Below are 24,185 nucleotides of genomic sequence, written 5' to 3' on the forward strand. Positions count from 1 at the left end.
AGTTTAGTATATTCAATAGAGTCCTAGTCGACCTCATCCTACGTCAATTCTATAGGATATATTATTCCAATGTGCAGAGCCGATTGGGAATATAGGAACTACACTACAGCTGAACAAATCAAACATTTACCCCCACAGATCTGGGTTAAATCCATAGTTTGTTTTGCATGCCACGCCATTCCAGTGTAGATCCAGCCATATGCAAATCAGTCATGACCCTACTCCCCATGGGAACAGCCCAGCCCTAACTGCCAGGCTAGGTCCTCCCAAGACCCGAAACAAGCATCCTGGGACCGGTTTCGTAGTGAAAAGTGCACATTTGTACTAGCCCATGTGTTTTCTGTTTAAAGATATTTTCTATTTGTTTTCCACTTCATGAAGAACCACTAGAGCAAAATCAGTAAATACCAGATTTGTTTATTTAAGTACTTGGCTTTTATTACTTTCTCCATTCTAATTCAACCTTTACTTCTGATTTTCAAATTATTAGGTAAGTCATAAAACAGGTCTAATCATGTAAATAGCCACATAAATCACTTTAACACTGCCTGCATATGTTACATTTTTATGACTTATTTCTCTTTCAATGAGTTCTAGGTACTACTCTTTCTAGGTTTTTCTGAAGATGGCACATGTGTTTTTGGCAAAATCTTTGGTTCATAACAAAAAAGCTTCAATTGGGCTTAGAGGCCACCCATTACTTGCTATTGCTCAGCATTGGTTGGCTTCCACGTCACTCTAATTTCCTTGCTTTTTATTGGTCAGCGCCTTCTACTTGCCTCCGACTTCCTCTGGAAGCTTCAGTGGTTGCCCCTGCTGTGGAGCAAGGACCAAATCCAGCTTCCTGTCTGCAGCCAGTCCCTGTGTCCTTTCACTGGCCGAACGTTTCTGCAGGTACTTTATATTAAAAAAAGAAATGTTAAAACTTTTTGCCATGCACTCTATAAGAGTGCATGTGTCTGCAGTCTGTCTCCCTCTCCCATGCCTTCTTTGTGTTAATTATTCCCCCACCATTGTCTGTTGTTGCTGCTCCCTCCTTCCTTCCCCGAACCTCCTTCGTGTTGCTTTCCCCGCTGTCTGTCCATTGTTGATGCTTCCCACATCTTCCCCACATTTCTCTCATATTGCTTGTTATGTTTCTTTCCATTAACCTAACATATTTACTCCAAGTTAGCTGTCAAACTCACAGATTATGAAGATTTTTATTTATAGCTACATCTGATTGTATTTTTGACTTCTCATCTAATCTCCCTGCGGCGGCACACATTTACTATATGTTGGATTTTTACCTCACACAGAGTGCCATTTCCTATTGCTAAAATGATTTATCTACCTATTCTGGCCATAGCTGCATCAATTTCAACCCTAAGTATCAGGTGCATGTATTTTCATCATACTACTACCCCATTTACCTAATCTCCCCACATTATAATAAAACTAGTAACAGCATATTGCCTTTCTTAGAAAATAAGTCATAACACAGACTTTTAATACCTTATATTGTACACCTATTCACCAAACTACAATTTACTACTGATAAAACATTATTAATAATCACATAGCAAAACCTAATGCATTTACCAATGCTTGTCTTATAAAGCAGCTGTCTACCCTACCTGGTGGGCGTATTGCCTACTACAAGAATGGCCCAAACCTGTGACCATGTGACAGCCACACTGACAGTACATTGAATTCATATAGTCACAGTTTCCAACCTTTTTTGCTGGGTACAAGAGACCCACCCAGAATTGTTGGGTACTGTTTTCACTGGGAAATACAGAATCATAGGGCTTTTGCTGTTGCCTACAAGATTTGGATTTTTCGGTCACATTAATGTAAGGATTTTTTTTCACAAAGACTTTGACATTTACAGGATATTTTGGGAGGGAAAATTAATTGGAATCAACACAAGCCTCACTACCCTGGATTCCCTTGGGTGTCTAGTTTCCAGACATGTCACGGGTTTAGTATGATTTCATTAACTGCTGTGTGTTTTCCCCTCTTCTGTTTCACACATGTTGTACAACATTTACTTTATTAGAATTATAATACGGTGTATATCAATATAAACTGCTTAGCATTTGTTAATTTTGACCTTCCTTTTAAAGATAATTTTTTCATTAATGACAATGTACATTTAATAACTTGTGCCCTATGTATATAATTTTGTGTATTCACAGTAACATGTCTATCGCACTTATTGATTTTTACTTCTTAATCATGTATGTATTGTGCTGGTTTTATTTTGTATTTTTATGAATATTCCTTGTATTCGAATAAAGAATTAATTGATTGATTGATTAATTGAACTTGTGCAGTGTACTAACTGCAAATTCATACTTTTTCCCTATTATATTCAATTCAATTCAATTCAAAAATAGCTTTATTCGATTTTAACAGGAAAATCATAAAAGCACATTTTAATACAGCATGATAAAAATGAGTTCAAAACTCAAACATAACAAAGAAATGAAAGATAAAGGAGTCTTTGGGTTATACAAAGAATAGCTGTCGGGATTCAGAAGACAGTCAGTTCATGGTTGCTTTGCACCTTACTACAAATTTCAAAAAGCTAGCAGCTACAGTAATTGTACGTTCATCTTCGAGCATGTATAGCTTGAGTAAGGCTGGTCTGCACTGTCTTAAACCCCACTGTTTCAAAAGTGGGAGAAGATATTTCTTTCTTCCCCAGTCATAAAATTTGCAGAATAAAAGAACATGAATGTTGGATTGCTTAGAGACATTGTCGCAAGGACAGACCACCAGGTTAATAGACCAGTCATTTGTGGTGGGAAATGTTAGTAGACGGAAAAAACACTCCGTCCTCATCCTTGTTAGCAGCATTCTCGTGTAAGTTGAGATATACGGGGAAAGATAGGAAGGAATGCCGGCATCATGAAGTAAAAGATTGTGGTGAGCAATCGATGATTTATTACCTTCGATATAGGAGCGCCTGTCTTCAAGTAGGCCTAGACAACGGGCCTTAAGGTCCTTTTTAGAGATGGTTAGGCACAGGGTCGGGTTGGCATATAAATCAGCTAAATCCAATGATGTTAGGAATTTCTGCACGTAGGCAAGCCAGGATATTTTTCTTGAATCATTTAAGGCCATACAGTCCTTAATCACGTCTTGGTTCAGCACTGTTTTTTCCGAGGACCATATTTTGTGCCATAACAGAATTGGCGCGGTTTTAATTGTGTCCGAGATATGTACCCGGGCGAGCTCATTATGACAGACTGTGGTAGAAATAGATCGAGGAACAGCCAGCAGATATCTCAAGAATGCATTCTCGCTGGTTTGTATCTCTCCACAATCCGCCAGACCCCAGATTCCAGCGCCATATGTTGCAGTGGAAACACATTTAGCTGCAAATATGTCCAACAGGATCCCCACCGGTTTCCCACCTAATTTTGTGGCAAATTTCTTTAGGGCTCCAATTTGCCTAGTAAAAGCCAAGTTTCGGGTATGAATAGCATTATTCCATGACCCTTTGCTATTAAAAAGTATGCCCAGGTATGTGAAAGTTTTCGTGAGGCTGACCTTGGATGCGTTAATAAACGTATTGCAGGAAATGTTCTTCTTTTTACTACTACATATGGAAATAGTTTTGCTTACGTTGATCTTAAGGCCTCTCACGCCCATGAATGTTGAAAAGGCTGCCAGTGATTTTTGTAGCCCTAGTTGGGTCCTTGACATAATAACAGCGTTGTCCGCATATAAAAGAATTGGGACTGCCAGGCCGTTTATTTTAGGGTAATCAACGTCCAATTTCGCCAGGCAGTCGGCAACACTGTTAATATATAGATTAAAAAGAAAGGGGGCGAGGATGCAGCCCTGCCTGACCCCCTTTTTGATGGGAAATTTGCTCGTGCAGGTTCCATCCTTACCGTAGCAAACCTTGGCCCCGGCTCCACGATACAGTTCTTTTATAAAGGCGAGTATGTTGGGATCAACTCCCATGGTAGTAAGGGTAGACCAAAGTATACTATGGTTAAGGCAATCAAAAGCAGAGCTTAAGTCCACGAAGGTCATATATAAGTTGCTCCTTTTTGCCGTCACAAATTTGTCGGTGATCAAAGCTAAGTTGAGACATTGTTCCACTGCCCCAAGGCCAGAAACAAACCCATATTGAAATTTAGACAAGATGTTGTTTTCCAGAGCCCATGCCTGCAGTTGGTTCAGTAGGACTCTCCCAGCCACCTTCATCAGGGAGTCCAGTAAAGAAATAGGTCTGTAACATTTAGGGTCCATTCTTTCACCTTTTTTAAAAATGGGTATTATGATAGCTTCTTGCCAGGTTGCGGGGAATCCTTTGTGAGCGTAGGAGTTAAGGACGTTTGTGACAATTGGTGCCCACAATTGGATGTTATCTTTAAATAAGTCTATTGGGATTCCGTCTGGGCCAGGGGCTTTGGCATTAGAGCTTTCAAGAATGGCCAGTTCCACATCTGAATGGTTGAAGTAAATGGTGAGTGGAAACGACTATGTGCGGTTTCTTTGTATCTCATTTCTCACCGTTTGTTGGGATTCAAGGTCGAGTGGTTCGATATGGTCATCTAGTTTATACAATTCTGTGAAGTGATTTATCCAGACTTCCTCTGTGATGGCAATTTCTATGAGGTCAGTTGACCTATCAATGAAAAAAGGGGCATTAACCTCCCTCCAAAAGGCCGTGTTGTCTCTTAAAGTGCTTGCTTTTAACAAAGCTTCCCAGGCGGCAGTTTTCAGTTCCTTTTTCCTGTTTTTAATTGCCTGTTTATAAGCAGCACGGGCAGATCTTATTTCCAACCGTTTTTTTGGGGATTTATTGAGAGTAGACTTTAAGATGTTATGAGTGTTTGAGCACTCATGATCAAACCATCCGGGGCTTTTAGTCACATTACTTTTGTTGTATTTTCTAGACAAATTTTTCCTAATTTGTGAAGCGATTTGATCGAATGCACGGATGATTTCTTGTGGGTTGGGAGGGTATTCTAGGCAAGTCCGAAATAAATCAGGGTCAAAATTGATCAGATTTTCAAGAAACTTAGATGTGTCCATTTTTGCCCACTTTAAGGTATAACCGTTTCTCGACGAAAGTGATATGGAGTGTGAGTAGAGATTTCCTGTAGTATTCCCGGACTTGTTACCACTAGAGGGGGAATATATTTTGGCACTAATAGGATAGTGATCGCTCATAACCAACTCCTCTCTCCTGGTTTCTCGGGCGTCACCATGATGACTGTTGGACAAGAGGATGAAGTCTATTGTCGTAAGCGAACCCCTTCCATGAAATGTAGGTTGGAAGTCGGTCGAGTGCACTGTTAGGTCATTAAAGAAGCCCAGATCCCATTCATGTAGTAAATTGTTCAGTTGGGATCCCATAGCTGAGTGTTTGAAATGGGTGGTATGTTCACCATCTGGGGCTCTTAGGTCACAAACCTTAGTTCCGCTGTGTGGGCATAGATGACAGTTGAAATCTCCTAGGATGACTAAACGTCTATCTAAACAGGGCCCTCCCATACCCTTCTTTATAAGTTTGGATAGAAACTCTGTAAATTTTGGATGGTCGTCTCTCTGTGCGCTATTGTATAGGTTTGCAATGAGAGAACTAACAACCTCTTTCCCAGTTATTCTGAAAGCCTGTAGGGAGAGGCCAAAGGTCTTTGAACTAAGATCAGATGAAGCAACCTCAACGCATTCTAGTGATACATTGAGCCTGTTTGAAACATATAAGCAAAGACCTCCCGAAGGTCTGCCTCTGATAGACTGAATAGCTGGGGTAAAATGTGTGCTGTAGCCATCCAGGTTAGTAGGTGTCAGGTCCCAACATTCCTGTAGCGCTATGATGTCAAAGCTGTTTATGAAGTTCAAGAAGGTTGGGTCCTTTGCTTTGTTAGAAAGACCGGCTATGTTCCAGGTTATAATGGACAAATGTTGATTAGAATCAGTGTGATTTGATGGGCAGTAAGAGTAACTTTGATCGGGGGTTAAAGGTGGAGGAGGAGCCAGAGGACCATCGGTTTGTGCGGCCGTGGGCCCAGAAGGGGACAAGTTAGTGAGACCCGCAGTGAGTTGTTCCATGACAGGTTCCCCATTTTGGCTTGGAAATGACTCTCGGCTAACAGGGGGTAGGGGATTTATTGTCTTATTCTCGGAAGATGTTTGGTTGCTTGATGGTCAGTCAACCATTTCTAAGACTGAGAAATAATTGCTAGTTGGTGCCCCCCTCCACCCCTCTGCATAGGGTTGCTCTCTTCTTGGGTTCCAAGGGTAGAGATCCCAATCCCTTCTTCTGTTACGTGTATCTACCTGGGACCAGCTCCAGCCTGGAGATTGGTTCCAACTAAGGGGGTAGTCTTGATCGCAAGGAAACCTTGGGGGGTAAAAAAAGGACAGACGATGAGTGTCTATACCTCCCTTTTTCTCCAAGGTTGACCAAGAACATATATATTTGACTGTCTCTGGGTCGTCAAAATTAATAATAATACAGTCCCCCTGTATTCTTTTTCTTGTTTCCCCGATCCAAGGGACCCTGCGTACCATGGAGAGTCTGCTATTACAATGGGAGGGAAGGGGTCTGTTAATATTAAGCCATTGCATGACTTTATTTTTTAGGGACCAGGTGGATTCACTCGTGTTTTCTTCTAGTTCTGGGACCCCCGTAAGGATCACAGTGTAGGGGCTTGCCTCTGGAGGGAGGTGGATAGGCCTCTTTGGTCTGGCTGGTTTATTAGTGGTGTCACCAGCCTGTTGAACATCCAAGAGTTTGGGGGGGGGGCTTTGATTTAGTTTTGGGAAGGTCAGAGGTTGTCGCTGGCTTTCCCTGAACTTGCTTAGTGTTGCCCTTAATATCTGTTGGGATCGTTTGTGTGTTGGTAGGCGTTTTGGGGGGTTTGCCTGCAGGTAAAGGGGTTTTATGTGTTAAGGGTGGTGGTGCAGATTTCTGCGCGGTGGTTACCCTGGTATGATTAGTATTTGTGGAGGCTGGAGGGGCTAAAGCAATGCTAGAATGTTTTTGTTGGCTGGTAAGGTTAATGAGTCTAGCGATTTGTTTCTCGATGTTGTTTAAGGATCTTTCAATTGGTAATAGTTGAGATTTTATGAGATCCTTAATTGTGGCTACCACTTGTGTGTTAAGCTCTAAGTGGTTTATAATTCCAGCAGCATGATCCCTCTGAGCATCATCCAAGGATGCGGCTGTTTCCGAGGGGTCATCCACATTAACAGGTTGGGAAATGCTAGCATTATTTTTATGATTAGTATGGGGAGATTTTCTGGACCTTGTGTGCTTTGGTGGACAGTTCTGCTTTGTCTTAGCTGTTGGCCTTGTGTTGTCATGTTTGGGAACGGCTCCCTCCCTTATCCCCTTTCCAGTATTAGTAGGAGAGGCAACTAAGGGTTCCGGCTCTATCGAGGTTGGCGGTGCCTTGAGTTGGACTAATCACCAGAGTCGGTGTTTTCTCCAAGTCTTCCAGGGTGGTTTCCCCCAAAGATATACGAGTGACAGATAGATCGACACTCATAGGGATGGTGTGTAGGTCTGCACGGACTTCTTGCAGCAGTGGGGCGTTGATTCCTTGTTGAATAGGTGTTTTGGCTAAAGCCAGAAGACCCATAGAGGATCTTCGTGCTGCTGCTAAGTCCTGGGAGACACGTCTTTCTAAGAGTACCATCCCCTGGTTTATAGCATCGTTAGCTTTCGTAATAAATTGGTCAATTGGACCAGTCACCTGACCCACACCTTGAGCCGTCTTATTCCTCATGGCCCTTGTAGACATAATGACGCTGTATTACACGTAGGTAGGTGTGGGAAAAGGTGATGGCAGAAGGCTACCAGGATGCAGGGAAGAAATCAGAGGGCAAGATGAAAAGGGATAGGCCCAGACCAGGCTTGCTCAGGCTTGAACGGGCTTAAACGGGCCCGCCCTTTGCCCGGGCTTCGCCCCGGGCTGCAACCCGCGCGCGTCCCGTGATGCGCGTTAAAGCCCTTGCTTAAGAGTCTGTGATGTGAGGAGGGGCGGGCACTGGGAGGGGGCGCGGCTCACGCGGGAAGAGGAAACAGCTGATGGTCTTGACGCTGTTCCTCGCAGTCCCGGGGCCGCGCCTCTCACCTCCTCTGCGGCCTCGCGGTGGTTTTCTCCTCCCTCTTATGGCGTGATGTACTTGGCAAAGAGTCTGCTACTCCTGTAGCGAAAGGCAAGTCAGGACAGAAACGCTGGGTCAAAACCTCAAAGGCGAGCGGCACCATGTATGTATTGTGCTGGTTTTATTTTGTACTTTTATGAATATTCCTTGTATCCGAATAAAGAATTAATTGATTGATTGATTAATTGAACTTGTGCAGTGTACTAACTGCAAATTCCTACTTTTTCCCTATTATATTCAATATTTCATGTTTTACCTCAACTTGTTTCCTGTGCTTAAGTTATCTGTTAGCTTATTACGAATATTGTATTTTATATTTACTAATCTCTAATGTTACTATACATTGTGTATTGTAGTGTTGTGTGTGTGTGTGTGTGTGTGCGCGCACAGTAACCCCCAACACACTAAAGGTCTTATTTACAAGAGCCCTGCATCACTTTTGCACCACGTAAAGTGGTACATGTGTGACAAAGGGATCTCATAAAGACCCATGCATGGCTTTCAGTGGCCTCATAAATCATGAGATAGGCGACACAGCACAAATCGCTTCATCGCCTTACTCTGAGCCTGGGAAGCATTCCATGAACGTTCCAGTGGCTTTTCCTACACAACGCCTATGGAGTTTGGCAGTGCCCCAGATTTGAAAAAACATGTAAACCTGGGGACAGGCCATATCCGTACGCCTCGCAAGGAAAGACATAACAAGGATAAATAGACTTTCTTCTCCTGGTTATTTCCTCTTTCCAATTTTGTGCTGCATTCAGCAGCACACACAGAAAGAGGAACACTTCCTAGGATAGCTTTTATGAACAAAGGTGCCAATTTTTGCACAAAACAATCCTGCCTGCAACAAAGGCAACCTTACACCATGGCACAAGGGTGCCTACGTTTGCAATAGGCTGCTGAAATGGCGCCAGCACGAGCAGAAAGGACAGGAATACACTGTATTGTTTATATACAGTGCCTTCCAGCCCTTTCACTTTGGCGTAGGGCAGCACAGCAAAATGTCTTGCTGTACGCCCTATGCCAAAATGCCATAAATGAGACCCTGAATACAGTTTTTATTTACTTCAAGACTGGGTTTGTATTTTTCATCATAATTACTTCTTTTCTTTTTTTTTTACTTTTGAGAATGTTATTATTTTCTCACCCTACTTATTACTTAAGGGAGCTTGAAATATGCTAAAACGTGTTACCATAGAATGGTGAGTGGGTACACGTATGTTTTGAACATTTTCTAAGATGGATATTTGAATATATGAAAGTAGGTGTCTTAATTTATGATGGTGTCTGTGTGGGTATATGATGGTAGCTGTGTAGGCTTCTGATGTTGGGTATATGGACCTACGTTAATGTCAGTGTACAAACATGTTTGTATGCTTCCCTTATGATTTAGGTCTATCATACAGTATGGTTGTGCAACTGTACTGTGTAATACACTTGCAAAAGCTGTTTTGGATCCCCTCAGGCTTGACCATGGATACTGTGGCTTCAAGCAGCAAGGTTTAGGCAAAGGAACTAGTGTAGAGTAGAGCATTTAACCGCACTAAATAACAAAATAAGGGAATCACACAACACGAATGAAATCTGACACCATTTTATAAAAATAGAATACATCTTTAGAAATGTTTAGAAACAAAAATGAGCAAAATCCATCAGAAGGTTTAAGAGATATAGATTTTTAAAGAAAATGGAAACTTCAGTTCCACACCAAACAAGCATCGGTAATTGTAAAGTTGATTAACCTTTGAAAAGTTTGTAAGAGTTGTGTTCGGCTACTCTGGTCTGACTAGGATAATGAAATCCGACAGGGAGCAGGTCCAGGGGCCCACTAAAGAGTATATGGACAGTTACCTGGCCACCAAAGCATTCTCCAGTCCAGTTCTGAACTTTACTGCACGCCCACTATAGACTTCAATGAAGTGAACTGATGCTGTTGGTGTAGAAGATGGAGGATGCTCAAGGATACTCGGGGTTCTCTGTGGTTGACAGGGATGTCCTTGTGGAACTCCTTGATCCACGATTCAGGTGGGGCGACTTTGGCCACAGAGGCCAGTGTCCTTCACAGTCCTCTTCAAGTCAAGAGAAGACCAGCTTCTGCTGGGCAATCATTCTCCATCCACAGTGGTCCCAACGGTATCGTTTAATGGAAGCTGGTGTCCCTCTTGGGTGACCAATCTGGACTCAGAAGAGACTCCTGGGTCCGGAAGACTTGGCAGAAATGTTTGGCTATTTAGTATCAATCTCTGGGGGTAGCCAGCGGGGATTTTTCAGAAGTGGCTGTTGACTTGCCGAGTTAGGCTACTTTAGCTTTGATAGATCCAGTGCTGGTTCCAGGGGGTCAAATGACTGGGCCTTGAAATCACTTCTTTGTTCTGGGGCTTGGGAAGACTTTACCTGAAGCCAGGCCAAGGTGTGGAAGTGGCAATTCAGCAGACGATGCAGCCTCTATTTGTCAAGTCCAGGGATCAACAGGGCAGTCCTTCCTCAGGCCTTTCTCCAGTTTAATCTTGATTTGAGCTTCAGGATGGTAGAGGTGCTATATTTATGCCCATAAAGTGCCCTGAGGGAATGATGAGGTCACTAGCCAATGGGCTACCAGGATCCCTCCTGCTCTGTAATGACTGCCGGTTATGTGTGACATCTAACAATCCCAGAGTGAACTATTCTGCTCACTCTCAAGATGTCTGAACCCTTTCTCAGAGGTAAGGAGGTTGGTAGCCCACCTTAGAGGTGTGGCTACCTGTGGTCTACACACCCACAGGAGAACTGGTTTGTGCAATGATCTCCACTCTCTGTTCCTGCCACCAGCCCATCTACCTGATCAAAAGGGCAACCCTTCAGGAGTGTAATCGTCATTTGCCCAATAAAGGCCACTCAGCCTTTGAGGCTCGCCTTTTGATCCATCACCCTGAGTGGCTTCCTGCAAGGAGGCGGTACCACCTCTCCCTGTAGCAGTCTTCTATTGTTCCTGAGCCTGAGAATTGTTCACACTGCTCCCTAAGAGGGCAGAAAGCTGCCTGGTGGCCAGTGACTATGTGAGTGTACTGGACAAACTGGGTCAGAGATCGACAACTTTCCCAAAATTGTGTTTCCATAAAAATGACATTATATTCGACTTTTGGAATCAAGTCAGATATAATGCCATTATTTATTTGATACCTTGAAGTGCCCATTTCAGTAGTCCAATTCAGAAGTTAGCTAGGCTGAGTAGTCAGCTGTTGACCCTGTAATAGCCAATGTGGCTACTACCTCTTCCACAGCAAAAACGACAATTTGGAAAGTTTCCTTTTAGAACTAATCGAAAAAATATGTGTCCAACCTAATAATATACAGCTCTCCTCCTTAGGCCTCAAAAGGGCTTCCTTAGACAAGACTTACATATATTGTTAAGGGAAGCAGGGTTCTGCCATTGGTGTAAATGGCAACATCGATCTATCAGTTTTACTACTGCCCTTCCAGCCTTCAGTGGCAGGCTGGGAGGCATTTTGTACTTTGTCACACACCGGTTGGCACAATCAGTGCTGCAGTCCTGTATGAACACTCTGCCTTACATGCCCTGGATACCATTTACTAGGGACTAATAAGTAAGTGAGGTTCGGCCAATTGGGATAGCCAATTCAACAAAATTTTTTTAATGGGTTACAAAATGGCCACCGAGGTCTGGTTAGCAGGCCTCAGTGCACCTTCAGAGTAAAATCACAGCAGTATCAGACAGAATTATGGGGGGAAGTTGCAAAAGAATTATGCTACTTACCCAGTAAGCATCTGTTCTTGGCATGTAGAGCTGTAGATTCACGTGTTGCATCTAGTGTTGGGTCCGGATGTTTGCAAGCATTTTTTCTTCGAAGAAGTCTTTCCAGCTCCTTGGAGTGTGGTGTAACATGGTTGACGGGCCCATGCGAGAGCTACCAAAATCAGTGTGAGCAATGTTTGCCTGAGCTTTCAAATGGAAGGAGTATGAGAGGCAGAAAAGCATAGGCAAATATCTGACAAATTGATCCATAGGGCATTGCCTTTAGAGCGACGGAGTTGGAACCTGGAGGTAAGTTTGGGCGTTTTGCGTCGTCCACTGTGGCGTACAGGTCTATTTATGGGTATAACCATTGTTGAAAGTATGGAAGGAGAACTTGGGGATGAAGTTCCCACTCGTATATTTGCTGCTTACTTCTGCTGAGGAAGTCGGCAATGTGATTGTTGACTCCTGGAAGGTGTTTTGCCAAAATATGAATTCTGTGATGAATTGTCTATCTCCAGATGGTTTGAGAGAGTCGTGACATTTGGAGAGCATGTGTCCCACCTTGTTTTCTATATAGTACGTGGCTGTCCTGTTGTCCGTGTGGACTAGGACAACTTTGCCTATGAGATGAGACTGAAAAGACTTCTGCACTAAAAATATTGCTAGAAGCTCTAGATAGTTGATGTGGAGACATTTGTGCTTGTTATCCTAGAGACCCTGAATTGTGTAATAGTGGATATAGGCACCCTAAGCTGTGCACAATGCGTCTGCTGTTAACACGATCTGTCTTTTGATACGTTTTTAGGTTCCACCACAGCAGAGCGTGATGAGTGCGGCTGTCTACCAACACTAGATCTTTTAATTGACCCTGTCACTGATTCCACTGATGTGCTAAGAATTCCTGTAGAGGAATCGTTTGTAGTCTTGAATGAGGCACTACTGTGATGCATGAGGCCATCATTCATAACAGTTCCATAAAAGTTTTGGCTATTAACTTTTAATTGGCTTGAAAGAGTAATAACAGAGTTTGAATATTGCAAATTCTGGCTATACTGGGAGGGGCTAGAGCTGTGTGAGTGTTGAGAGTCGCTCCCAGATAAGATTGGATTTGTAAAGGCTGTAGATGAAATTCTTGTGCGTTGACTGTGAAGACCAATCGGTGGAATAATTTAAGCATTGTCTGAGTGTGTTTTAGACACTCCCAGTGTCTGCTCGCTTTGTTGAGCCAGTTGTCTAAGTACGGGAAGACGTGCATTTGTTGTCTTCTGGGATGAGCTCTCCCCTGGGAGATTGTCAGCAATGGAAGGCTCCAGACGCACACCCCAATAATCTGCCCACCGCTTAAATATTTTGTAGTGCTTACGTGGACATCCCCTGGCAAACAAAGATTGGCTGTTCCAGCCCCCTGCAGAAGTCCAGGCCCTTTTTCCAGGTGGCCACTGAGGGGGCCCATGCATCCTTCCACATCTTGGCTATGTTGCGTTTCGCCAATGTAAGGCCCAGTTGCATAGGATGCCTTTTATATACATTGCCCCCAATCCCTTCCATAACATGAAGCAGGGCAAACTGTGGTGTCCGTGGGAGTGTCCACCCCAAAACCACCCACAGACAAGAGAATGCCCCCCTCCAAAATTGATCCAGTGATGGACATTGCCAAACAATGAGCAAAAATGTGCCCTCCTCCTGGCCACACCAAAGACATTCCAGGGAGACAATCAATCCCGTCCGCCACAGTCAAACCTAAGTAAAGTAGACCTGGTGAAGTTATTTAAATTGAATAAGGTGGAGACACATGGCTATGGCGGCTCCCCGGGGGGCAGCTAGGGCCTCCCTCAAGTCTTCCTCCTCCAGCAGACCCACATCCTCTTCCCACACCCTCCCAAAGCTTCTGAAGTGTAGGAGAGCAGTGGGTAACTGGAGACTGATAGATTCGGGAGATCTTCTTGGTCTCCAAATCCCCCATGAAGACCTTCGCCTCCAATGGGCTAAATTCGAGGAGAGATTTAAGGCCCTCCAGCCTGGGGGAGAGTGCATGGCGGAGCTGGAGGTACAGAAAGAACTGGAACCAGGGCATGCAAAATTCCTCCTGCAAATCCCGGAAGGACTTGAGGGACCCATCCCGCACAACATCCCCCAGGGTTGATATGCCTATAGCATCCATCCCCGAAAGCCCTGCAGGGCCGCCAGTTCAGGCAGGCACCCATTATGCCACAGAGGAGTTTCACAGGTCAGGGTATTCCACCACACAATTTGTCTCAGTGACTGTCGCCAGATTTGAATTACTACCTGTGTCAATATGTGGCAGTGCCCCCCGCAGCGCATCCGAATAGAGAATGGTGTGTAAAGTGTGGGACCCCATGAGGTGTCGCTCCAATGCATAAGCCGGGTCTCCCCTATTCCCATACCACCACACATTAAGATCCAATAGGTGCGAGGCCTGAATGTATGACAGAATATCCGAGGTCGCGAGTCCTCCACAGTAGGTGGAGAGGAAGCATGTGTGCATCGCTACCAGTACTGCTGGGAGTCTGAGTAACTGAATCTGGTGAGAGACACAGAAGTCACCCCATCCTGAATTCCTAACACACAAAATGATCCAGCACCAGAATCTTAATTTCCAAGTCAATGACAGTGATATGATATTTCAAACGCAAATTGTGGACAATAATAAAAAAATAACTTTTTAAGGATAGGCAATCTCCACAGCTTGATTGTCGTTCAATTCATTCTTTATTTTCATAATTCAATAAAACATGACAGGATTGCTTGTTGCCAACGCTGTTCATCCCAAAGGGGACTTCTTCAGGGCTTGATTTATATTTTTGTGACCAAGAGATTGCGCTTCAATCTTTCAATATTCTCTCGGTAGTTCACACACATGTATTTTATAAGCATATGAAGAAAAAGGTAAAAGAGCATAACAGATTCCTTTCAGATCGTTGTTCGATTATTTATTTCTATGTCACCGTATCTTGACGACCATAGTGTTGTCCATTAGTGAGGCTATCGTCTGGTCGTACAACTAATTATCCATCCTGAATTCCCCTAGGTGTCTAGTTTTCAGAAATGTACAAGTTTGCAAGTTTTCCACATGTGCCCGCTGAACTAGGGTCCAAAAACCACGACCAGGCACCTTGCAAAAAAAGAGTCAGTTTTCATCAGAAAAAGTTTATGTGCCCATGTTGCATTTTAGGCCTTTTACTGTTGTGGGCACAGGTCTACCCACATGAGTGAGGTATCATTTTTATTGGCATAGGGGAATGCTGAGTGGGTATAAGTTTGGGGCTGCCCGTAGATTCCAGATCTTTCCACCACAGAATGTTAGGTAAATGTGTTTTCTTTGACACATTTTGAAGTTTGGAAGGGATTATGGGTAACAGAAGCTGGTGATAGCCACAGAAGTCACCCCATCCTGGATTCCCCTGCTTGCTTATTTTAAAAAAATGTACAGGTTTGCCTGGTTTCCTTAGGTGCCGGCTGATCCAGGGTCCAAAAAACACAACAAGGTTGACTGACAAAAAATGGTCAGTTATCACTGGAATAATGTGATATGCTCTTGTTACATTATCTGACACTAGGCCTACCCACACAAATTAGGTACCATTTTATCCAGAGACATAGGGGAATACTGTGTGGGTAGACATGTGAGGCTCCTCATCATTTCCAGAACTTCCCATCACTGAAACGTGAGGAAAATGTGTTTCTTTTTACAAAGTTTGAGGTTTCCAAGGGTTTCTGGGTAACAGAACCTGATGAAAAACCACAGAAGTCACCCCATTCTGGTTTTACCTGGGTCTCTAGTTTTCAAGAATCTACAGGTTTGAAAGTTTTCTCTAGGTGACCACTGAGATAGGGTACAAAAACCACAGCTAGGCACATTTAAAACAAATGGTTAGTGTTTACTGAAAAATGTGATGTGCCCACGTTGCATTTTGGGGCTATTTCCTGTCGCATGAACAATGCCTGTCCACACAAGTGAGGTACCATTTTGAAAGGGAGACTTTGGGGAATGCTGGGTAGAAAAATATTTGTGGCTCCCCACAGATTGCAGAACTTTCCATCACAGAAATGTGAGGAAAATGTGTTCTTTTATACAACGTTTGAGGTTTACAAGGGATTCTGTGTAACTGAACCTGGTGAGAGCCACATAATTCCCCCCATCCTGTATTCACCTGGGTGTATAGTTTTAAAAAAATCTACAGGATTTCTGGGTTTCCCTTGGTGCCAGCTGAGCTAGAGTCCAAATTAACCACACCTTGGCACATTGCAAAAAAGGGGTCGGTTTTTACTGGAAACATTTGATGTTCCCACGTTGCGTTTCGTGATGCAGACTTTGCATCACAGAAACGTGAGGAAAATGTTTTTCTTTTTACAAAGTTTGAGGTATGCAAGTGATTCTAGGTAACAGAACCTGGCTAGAGCCACATAAGTCACCCCCTCTTGGATTCCCCTGGGTGTCTAGTTTCACAAAATGTACAGGTTTGTTAGGTTTCCCTAGGTGCCAGCTGAGCTAAGGTCCATAAACCACAGCTAGGCACATTGCAAAAAAGGGTCAGATTTCACAGAAACATAATGGCACCTAGGGAAACCTAGAAAAACTGTACATTTTCGAAAACTAGACACCCAGGGGTATCCAGGATGTGGTAACTTCTGTGGCTCTCACCAGTTTCAGTTTCACAGAAGTCCCTTACTAACCTCAAACGTTGTATAAAAAAACAAATTTTCCACACTTTTCTGTAATGGAAAGTTCTGGAAACTTCTACCCAACCACCATTCCCTATGTCTTCTGATAAAATGGTACCTCACTTCACAGGGACCGCTACCTGTACTACCTACACTAGCTGAGCTAGAATCCAAAAAAAACACAGCTATGCACATTGCAAAAAAGGATTCGTTTTTACAGAAAAAAATGTAATGTGCCCATGTTGCGTTTTGGGCCATTTCCTGTCGCTGACACTAGCCCTACCCACACAAGTGAGGTGCCATTTCTATTGGGAGATAAATGGGAATGTTTGGTGGGTAGATGTTTGTGGGTCCTCACAGTTTCCAGAACTTTCCATCATAGAAACATTGTGAAAATGTGTTTTTATTTACAAAGTTTGTGGTTTGAAAGGGATTCTGAGTAACAGAACCTGGTGAAAGCCACATCAGTCCCCCCATCCTGGTTTCCCCTGGGTGGCAAGTTTTAAAAAATTGACAGGTTTGCTCGGTTTTGCTAGGAGCCAGCTGAGCAAGGGTTAAAAAACCACAGCTAGGATCATTGCAAAAAATGGGTCAGTTTTAACTGGAAAAATGTGATGTGCTCATGTTGCGCTTTGGGCCATTTCCTGTCGCTGGTACTAGGCCTGGCCACACAAACGAGGTTCCATTTTTATTAGGAAACTTGGTGGAATGCTGTGTGGAAGGAGGTTTGTGGCTCCCTGTACATTTCAGAACTTTCCATCACAGAAATGTGAGGAAAATGTGTTTTGTTCGAGAAAGTTTGAGGTTTTCAAGGGTTGTGGGTAACAGAACCTGGTGAGAGCCACAGAAGTCACCCAATACTAGATTCCTCTGGGTGTCTAGTTAAAAAAATATATACAGGTTTTCTGGGTTTTCCTAGGTGAGCTAGGGTCCAAAATCCACAGTTAGGCAAATTGTAAAAAAAGGGTCAGTTTCGCTGGAAAAAATGTGATGTGCCCACGTTACGTTTTGGGCTGTTTCCTTTCGTGGGCACTAGGCCTACCCACACAAGTGAGGTACCATTTTTATTGAGAGACTTGGGGAAACACAGAATAGCAGAACTAGTGTTATTGTCAATTAACTTTCCATGCATTTCTGCTATCCAAATGTAAGACAGTGTATACAAAAAACATTGTCAAAAATGCCCTCTAATTCACATGCTAGTATAGGTAACCACATATTCAGAGTTGTGTAAATAACCACTACTTCTAACCTCAATATGTTTTCCCTATTTTGGAAATACATAGTTTCCTTGATAACTATTTTTAACTCTTTGGATTTTACCAAGTGAATTGCTGTTTACCCAGTGCACATGAAAAACCATAGCAAAGCTAAGCTCAGTTGTTGGCTTTGGGCACTTTGGGTTCTTGGTGAACCTACAAGTCCTATATAGACCTGCAACCATAAGAGTACATTTGACATACCTGTATAATGCTTTTAAAAATCTGCCATACTTAGAAGAAGTTACAGGTGAAAACAAAGGCACAAATGGCTGTTCTTTTCAACTTGCTTCAAATGTTTTTATTTCGACTGCTACTTTCTATAGGAACACCTTGAAGGATCTACACAATTTACCCCTTGCTGAATTTAAAAGGTTGTCTACTTTTCGGAAATGTATAGCTTACTGGTATCCATTACTGGTTTCACATCAATTTCTACCACTAACTAAAAGGAGTTTGAAAGCACAAAAAATTGACAAAATAGGTTATGTCCCACTGAAATGCCAAAACTGTGTAGAATATTGTGCTTTTCTAACAAAAGTCTGCCTGTTCATGAAAGCTGATAAGATGATAATTTTAAGACCGAAAATGCTTTGTTGATACCATTTTCAGAGGAAAAAAAAGACTCTTTCTTCCTTAGCACTTTTTTCATATTTTTTCCCAAAAAACAAAATGTAACTGTATTTGGCTAATTTCTCATTCCCTCAGAGGGGAATCCACAAACCATGGGTACCTTGAGAATTCCCAGGATGTTGGGAAAAAAGGAAACAAATTTGGCATTGATAGCTTATGTGAAAAAAAAGGTATGAAGCCCTAAGCACAAACTACCCTGAATATCCAAAAAAGGGCTCAGCATGGGAGGGGGCTGGGGTAGGCCCAGCAGTTAAGGGGTTAGTCTTTCCCTTTGATCTCTAGAAAACCCATATTTCTATTTACCAATACATGGAAATTTTAGGCCTGGGCGGTAAATTCCGTTCTGCTCGTGGAATTTGCGGAATTTGGGTAAGTTCCGTTCTGTGGAGAACGCGGAATTGCCAAAAATTCTGCGATCCTCGGTTTCACAGAATTTTTTACTTGTTCGCGCTTTCAAAATGCACGTTTGTGAGATATTTCTCCCCGAGCACACAAACAGCATTCTCGAACAGGATAAAAATATTGCAAACGGGCGGAGCAAGCAATTCCGCATGTTCGCGGAACTTTTGTGTGCTTGGGGAGATTTTTTACCATTTTGCTGATGGCTGACTCAGCTGGTCAGGAAAAGCTAAACGCGGAAAGAGGTGAACTAAAAAAACACTATATTTATAGCACACAGCTATGCTGTAAAGGTCCAGACCAAAGAAAACAAAATACGAAAGGAGACCTACTGTACGAAATGGGCTCATTCACACTGATACATTGTGTGTCCTCTGTTTACCTGGTTTCACTTTACTGGTGACCTATGTTCACTGGAATAGTGTACTCAGTCTGTTTGAACTCTATACAGCAGCAGCTTCAGCAGTGCAATTGCCATTTTCAGGCACCTTGCTGATACTTGCCTCATGAAGGCATCACCCCTGAGTTTCTCCATCTGTTAATAATGCTGCTGTTGAGGATTGTGGCAGCCTGGCAGACCCTTCTAGAATGTATGCTATTATGTCCCTCTCATCTGTCTTCTACCTCTGCCCCTGCCAAACCAGTACTAGGGGTGTTAGCCTTATAGCTGTTCCCTAGTAAATCTGTATATTTCGGTGAGTGAGGCATTACTAATCTAAGATGAAATGGTGCCAACCTTCTTCCTCTAACACAAGTATATGCAGAGAAGGGGCATTTTCTTAGTATGTTGGTGTTGAAACACAATGAATAAAATGATTTGAGTAATACCAGACCCTAATTCGGTAGTGCAGCAGTAGGAGAAAGTTGAAAGGGTCAGCGTAACATACACTCTCCTTGATCTGTATGATGTAGCTGTGTAGGCATGGCCTATACTTGTTGTGGATATCGATGACGAGACAAACATGGGAGGCTACCATTCTTCAGCAGGCTTTCTGGTACACGTGTGAGGCATTCTTAGTCTTCTTTACTTCCTTTCACTTTTCTCTTTCTTTCCTAGTTACACACACTAGTGAGTGGAGACATATAGTGCATATTGTACATATTTACATAGGTCTTCTTGCCTACCAATATCAACCTGTAGCAACATATTTGAACAAAATTGGAAAAAGGCATCAGCAGTGGCGGCTCCTCTGCTAAGGCGAAAGAATATCGCCCCACTGTTTTAGGAGCAGTGCAGTGGAAAAATAACATGATAACCTGGTTATTATCATTTTATTTTGCAATACTTGTCGGGTTAGGGCGGGCAGGCAGGGCTGGGGTTACCGGGGGTGGGAGTGGTTGACTCATTCCAAGTGCGCATGACTGCTTGGCCAAATAGTCCTGCACACTTTGCATTTTCCTTACCAGGCTTGCATTACACAGCCTGGTGAGAAATATGCAAAGCCTCCTAGTCCCCGTCTGGGTGCCGAACCACTGAACTCAGACCAATCACAACGCTGCATTGCAGCATGGTGAATAGCTTAGGGGAGTGAACCTGTGTCCCTCCTGATTCCTTCGACTATGGAAGCAAAGGAGAAGGCAGCTGACGGGACCGAGGCAAAAGGTAAGTTCATTTTTTTTTTTGCCTCCCAGGTCCCGTCTGTCCAGCCCTGCCACCCCGTCCCCTGAAAGCTGCCACTGGGCATAGGTATATGCATATAGGCTTTATTTTGTGATGAGTAGTCTCAAAAGGAGAAAAGCAGTTATACATCCTTGTACTAATGCACACTATTAACCTAAACAATGTTACATTATGCTAGTGTAAATCCCATTCAGGGGCGAGAAGTGTGTGCTCCAGAGCATGGCTACCAGGAACGTTTGAAAAACCCATACAGTTTCGAGTGTGTGGGTGTTCCCAAACTCCTCTCCCCCATCTTTTAATTTTAGAGGTGTTCTGAGATAACCTTCCTACCCTGAAAACATTTGGAAACTCACTCCTGTCAGGGCAGGAGTACATTTCTTTTTAGCATATGACAGCTATGAGGAAGACAGCACCCGCAAAATGAGTTGAGATGCAGGGGAATGTTGTTTTTCATGGAGGAAAATATTTTCCCTGCGGAGAAAAAAAAATTGTGATATTGCACACGAAATTGTATTTGTACATTTTGCACTCTGGGAAGCGTGCTTAGCGGAGGAAGACATGAAGAAATACTGTAAAGATTGCACCACTCAGCAACATATTATTATGCACAATTATCTTCTGAGGACTTTCTGCTATGTGTCTTAGGGTAATCGCTTGTCAGTCCTATTGATATTTTCTTGGAACTGGTCTATTGAAAGGAGCGAAGGCTTCTTTTAAACACACATTAAAATTATTCATAAAATCATATAAATGTAAATACTAATAAAGATCCCAAGGTTCAAAGGTTGATGAAAGAACATACTGTGGTGATACTGACACTGAGAAGGAATTTTTGACAAGTGGGTAAGTTCCTACCTTCAGTTTCCCACTCAGGACATCCAGGCAGAAAGATATGACAGCCTCTGTAGTAAATTCTTTCTCCGGCATGGCAAATTTTCGTACAGTCTCAATATTGATGAATCGGATGGCGGGCACATTGTCACTGTTAAGATCAAAGTACTGAAGAACCTCAGCATGCTCCCCATTCGTATCGAGGAGAACAAAAAGGATCTACAGAACAAAAATACAGGCAAAAATATAACAATCTGAAACAAATTTGCGCTACACAATAGCATGGTGCAAATCCATTAAAAAGGTAAGCTATGCTACAGCCGATGCAGAAATAATGGGCAATTATAAATAAAGTATTGTTGGAATCGCTGTGCCAAAGTGCAGGTAATTGTGTGCGAGAAGATGCAACATCTCCAGAATTATAGTGAACAAAAAACCTACCTGCTTTACATTTTAGGAAAAATAATGTGCAGAATGAGGTAGGAGGCATGCAGAAAGTGGAAGAAAGGTAAAGAAATAAGCAAGAGAGGCACAGAAAGAAGCAACAGAAGTGATGAATGAGGAAGAGGAGCAAAAACTGTCTTGGGTCCACTCAGGTTCGTTTGCAAAACCTTTAGCTCAACCCTGGGTAGCTGTGGCTTTGAGCAGCAAGGCCTAGACAATCAATCAATCAATCAATATTCATTTATTTGGTATTTTAAAAATACCATAAGCGTGCATGTTAAACAGTTAAAATCAATAAAATACAATTCATATGACATTGGTTTAAAACAATTGACCAAAAATTCATTCAGCACCGCCCTCTTGAGTTCCTTAACTTTACAGAGACCTTAATAAAATTCATCATACAAATCAGAGTATAAGGATCACTAGCCCTTTGCAAGAACAGTAAGGCCACCTTGGCGTGTTTGAACTTCGCCTGTTTTAAAATTCCTACTAAAAAACTACGCCTAGGTAAAACATAAAATGGACATAGAAGTACAAAATGAAGGGTATCCTGCGGAGACCTATTGTCGCAGCCGCAGGTACCCTTCAGCTAGCAGGTGGTGTGAAAGGTTGAGCCTAAAACGGGTGATTAAAAATCTGTCCTGTGCATTGTGCATAAGGGCAAGATAAGGTTCCATTCCTTCCTCTGTTTTCAACATTCTGTAAGCACCAACTGTAATTTTGCATTCTTCTACAGCCGCCCTACGTGAAGATGCCAATTCCAAGAAAATTCTTTTAACTCTCAGATTATCTTGGGGAATAATTTCCGTGGAGTTAGTAAAAAGATCCTTGCAACCGATTACCTCAAGTGTGGACTTCACGTATTTTAGCCAGGGAATGCTCATACCTTTACCCCTTTTTAAGCAGTCTCTAATGATTTGTCTGCTTAGGCCTGCCTTGGTGTTGGTCCAGAACTTCAGCCAGGCCATAAGAGGTCTGACCTTTATCAGGTTCTCAATGTATGCCCTTCCTGGTTCTTCGTGAATAATATAGGCGGGAATGCTTTGTGGGATTTTAAGAACCTTTCTGAAATATTTGTTCTCCTCTGCCTGTAGCTGCCTGGTACTTACAAAGCCCCAAACTTCAGACCCATATGCCACTTTAGAGCAACAGATTGAGCTATATAAGTTCATAACTTGTTCGGGCGACCACCTTCCCAGCCTACGTCCATAATTCATTATTGCCCCAGTCGATGCCATCAGTTTTAAGCACCGCTCTTCCACTAAAGATTTGATATTTAAAAACCCATCAAATAACAGACCTAGGTAGGGAAAGGACTGTCCCTCTCCTAATTTATGAGAGCCTACCTTGTAAGAGAACTTTTTACAGGGTTTTGTTCCTGTCAACATAACATACAACTTAGCCAGGTTTGCGGACAAATCTACAGTGTCCATGAAACCCGTCTATTAGACGCTGGAGACCCTTAGGGATGCGGGCTAAAAGCACTGCGTCGTCCGCGTACAACACTGGGACAGGACGGGAACCTGCCTGGGGGAAGTCTACTTTTAATTTGCCTAGTACCTGGTCTAGATTATTAATGTATAAGTAAAACAAAAATGGAGCTAAAATACATCCCTGCCTAACCCCACTATTACATGGGAAAGGTGCCGTGGTACCCCCTTCCGAGTTAAAGCGCACCTTGGCAGAGATATTCCAATTCAGTGCTCTCAGTATGTTAACCAAATCCTGTTCAACCCCTAATCTGGTCATCAAGGCAGCAGTGAGGTCCATAAACCTTAAGTATACAGCCTCATTACTGGCTAAAGTATATTTTTCCGCCAAAAAATAGAGGTTCAGGCACTCATCCATTGTTGATCTCCCTGCCCTGAACCTGTATTGGGTATCTGTTATGATTTGGTGTGCGTCAGCCCAATCCATGAGACGGTTAAGGACCATTCGACCCAGCACTTTGGCTGTTACATCGATTAAATATATAGGGTGATAACACTGGGGATTATCCCTAATCCCTTTTTTAAAAATAGGGACTATTGTTGCCAATGACCAAGAACGCGGGAGGCCAGATGCGATCGCTGCGTTTAAAACCCTTGTGAGAATGGGGGCCCACAGCTCCACCTTACTTAAATAAAGATCAGGAGGGAAACTGTTTAACCCTGGCGCTTTATTTTTTGATAGGCCCTGAATGGCCCCCACAACTTCCTCCAGTGTGAACTCAATCGTGGCAACCCATCGGGGGCCCATCCCATCAACCTCGGTATTTACAACAGTATGGGTATATACATTTTTAGTGATCATACAATTGTTCTTGGAGAATAGTGGTGCCAATTTCTGGGGCGTTAGTGTCCTGAAAACACGATTGTTTATAATTTTCCAGAACTCTGTCATGTCCCTTCGGTCAGCTGCATCCCTTAATTCTTCCCAGGCTTGTGATTGGAGGGAGTATATTTCC

General features: G+C 43.0%; 1 protein-coding gene across 2 annotated transcripts in view; it reads right to left on the minus strand.

The window, feature by feature from the left end:
* PDIA2 (protein disulfide isomerase family A member 2) overlaps nt 1–24,185 on the minus strand; it is an 885,792-nt gene that overhangs the window by 238,923 nt on the left and 622,684 nt on the right. For both annotated transcript variants that reach the window (XM_086941341.1, XM_086941339.1), the window contains exon 7: nt 21,317–21,511. In XM_086941341.1, coding sequence (XP_086797467.1) covers nt 21,317–21,511 — 195 coding nt within the window. The remainder of the gene's footprint in view (nt 1–21,316; nt 21,512–24,185) is intronic.

This window comes from Lissotriton vulgaris, chromosome 10 (assembly GCF_964263255.1).
Source record: "Lissotriton vulgaris chromosome 10, aLisVul1.2, whole genome shotgun sequence".
Classification (NCBI taxonomy): domain Eukaryota; kingdom Metazoa; phylum Chordata; class Amphibia; order Caudata; family Salamandridae; genus Lissotriton; species Lissotriton vulgaris.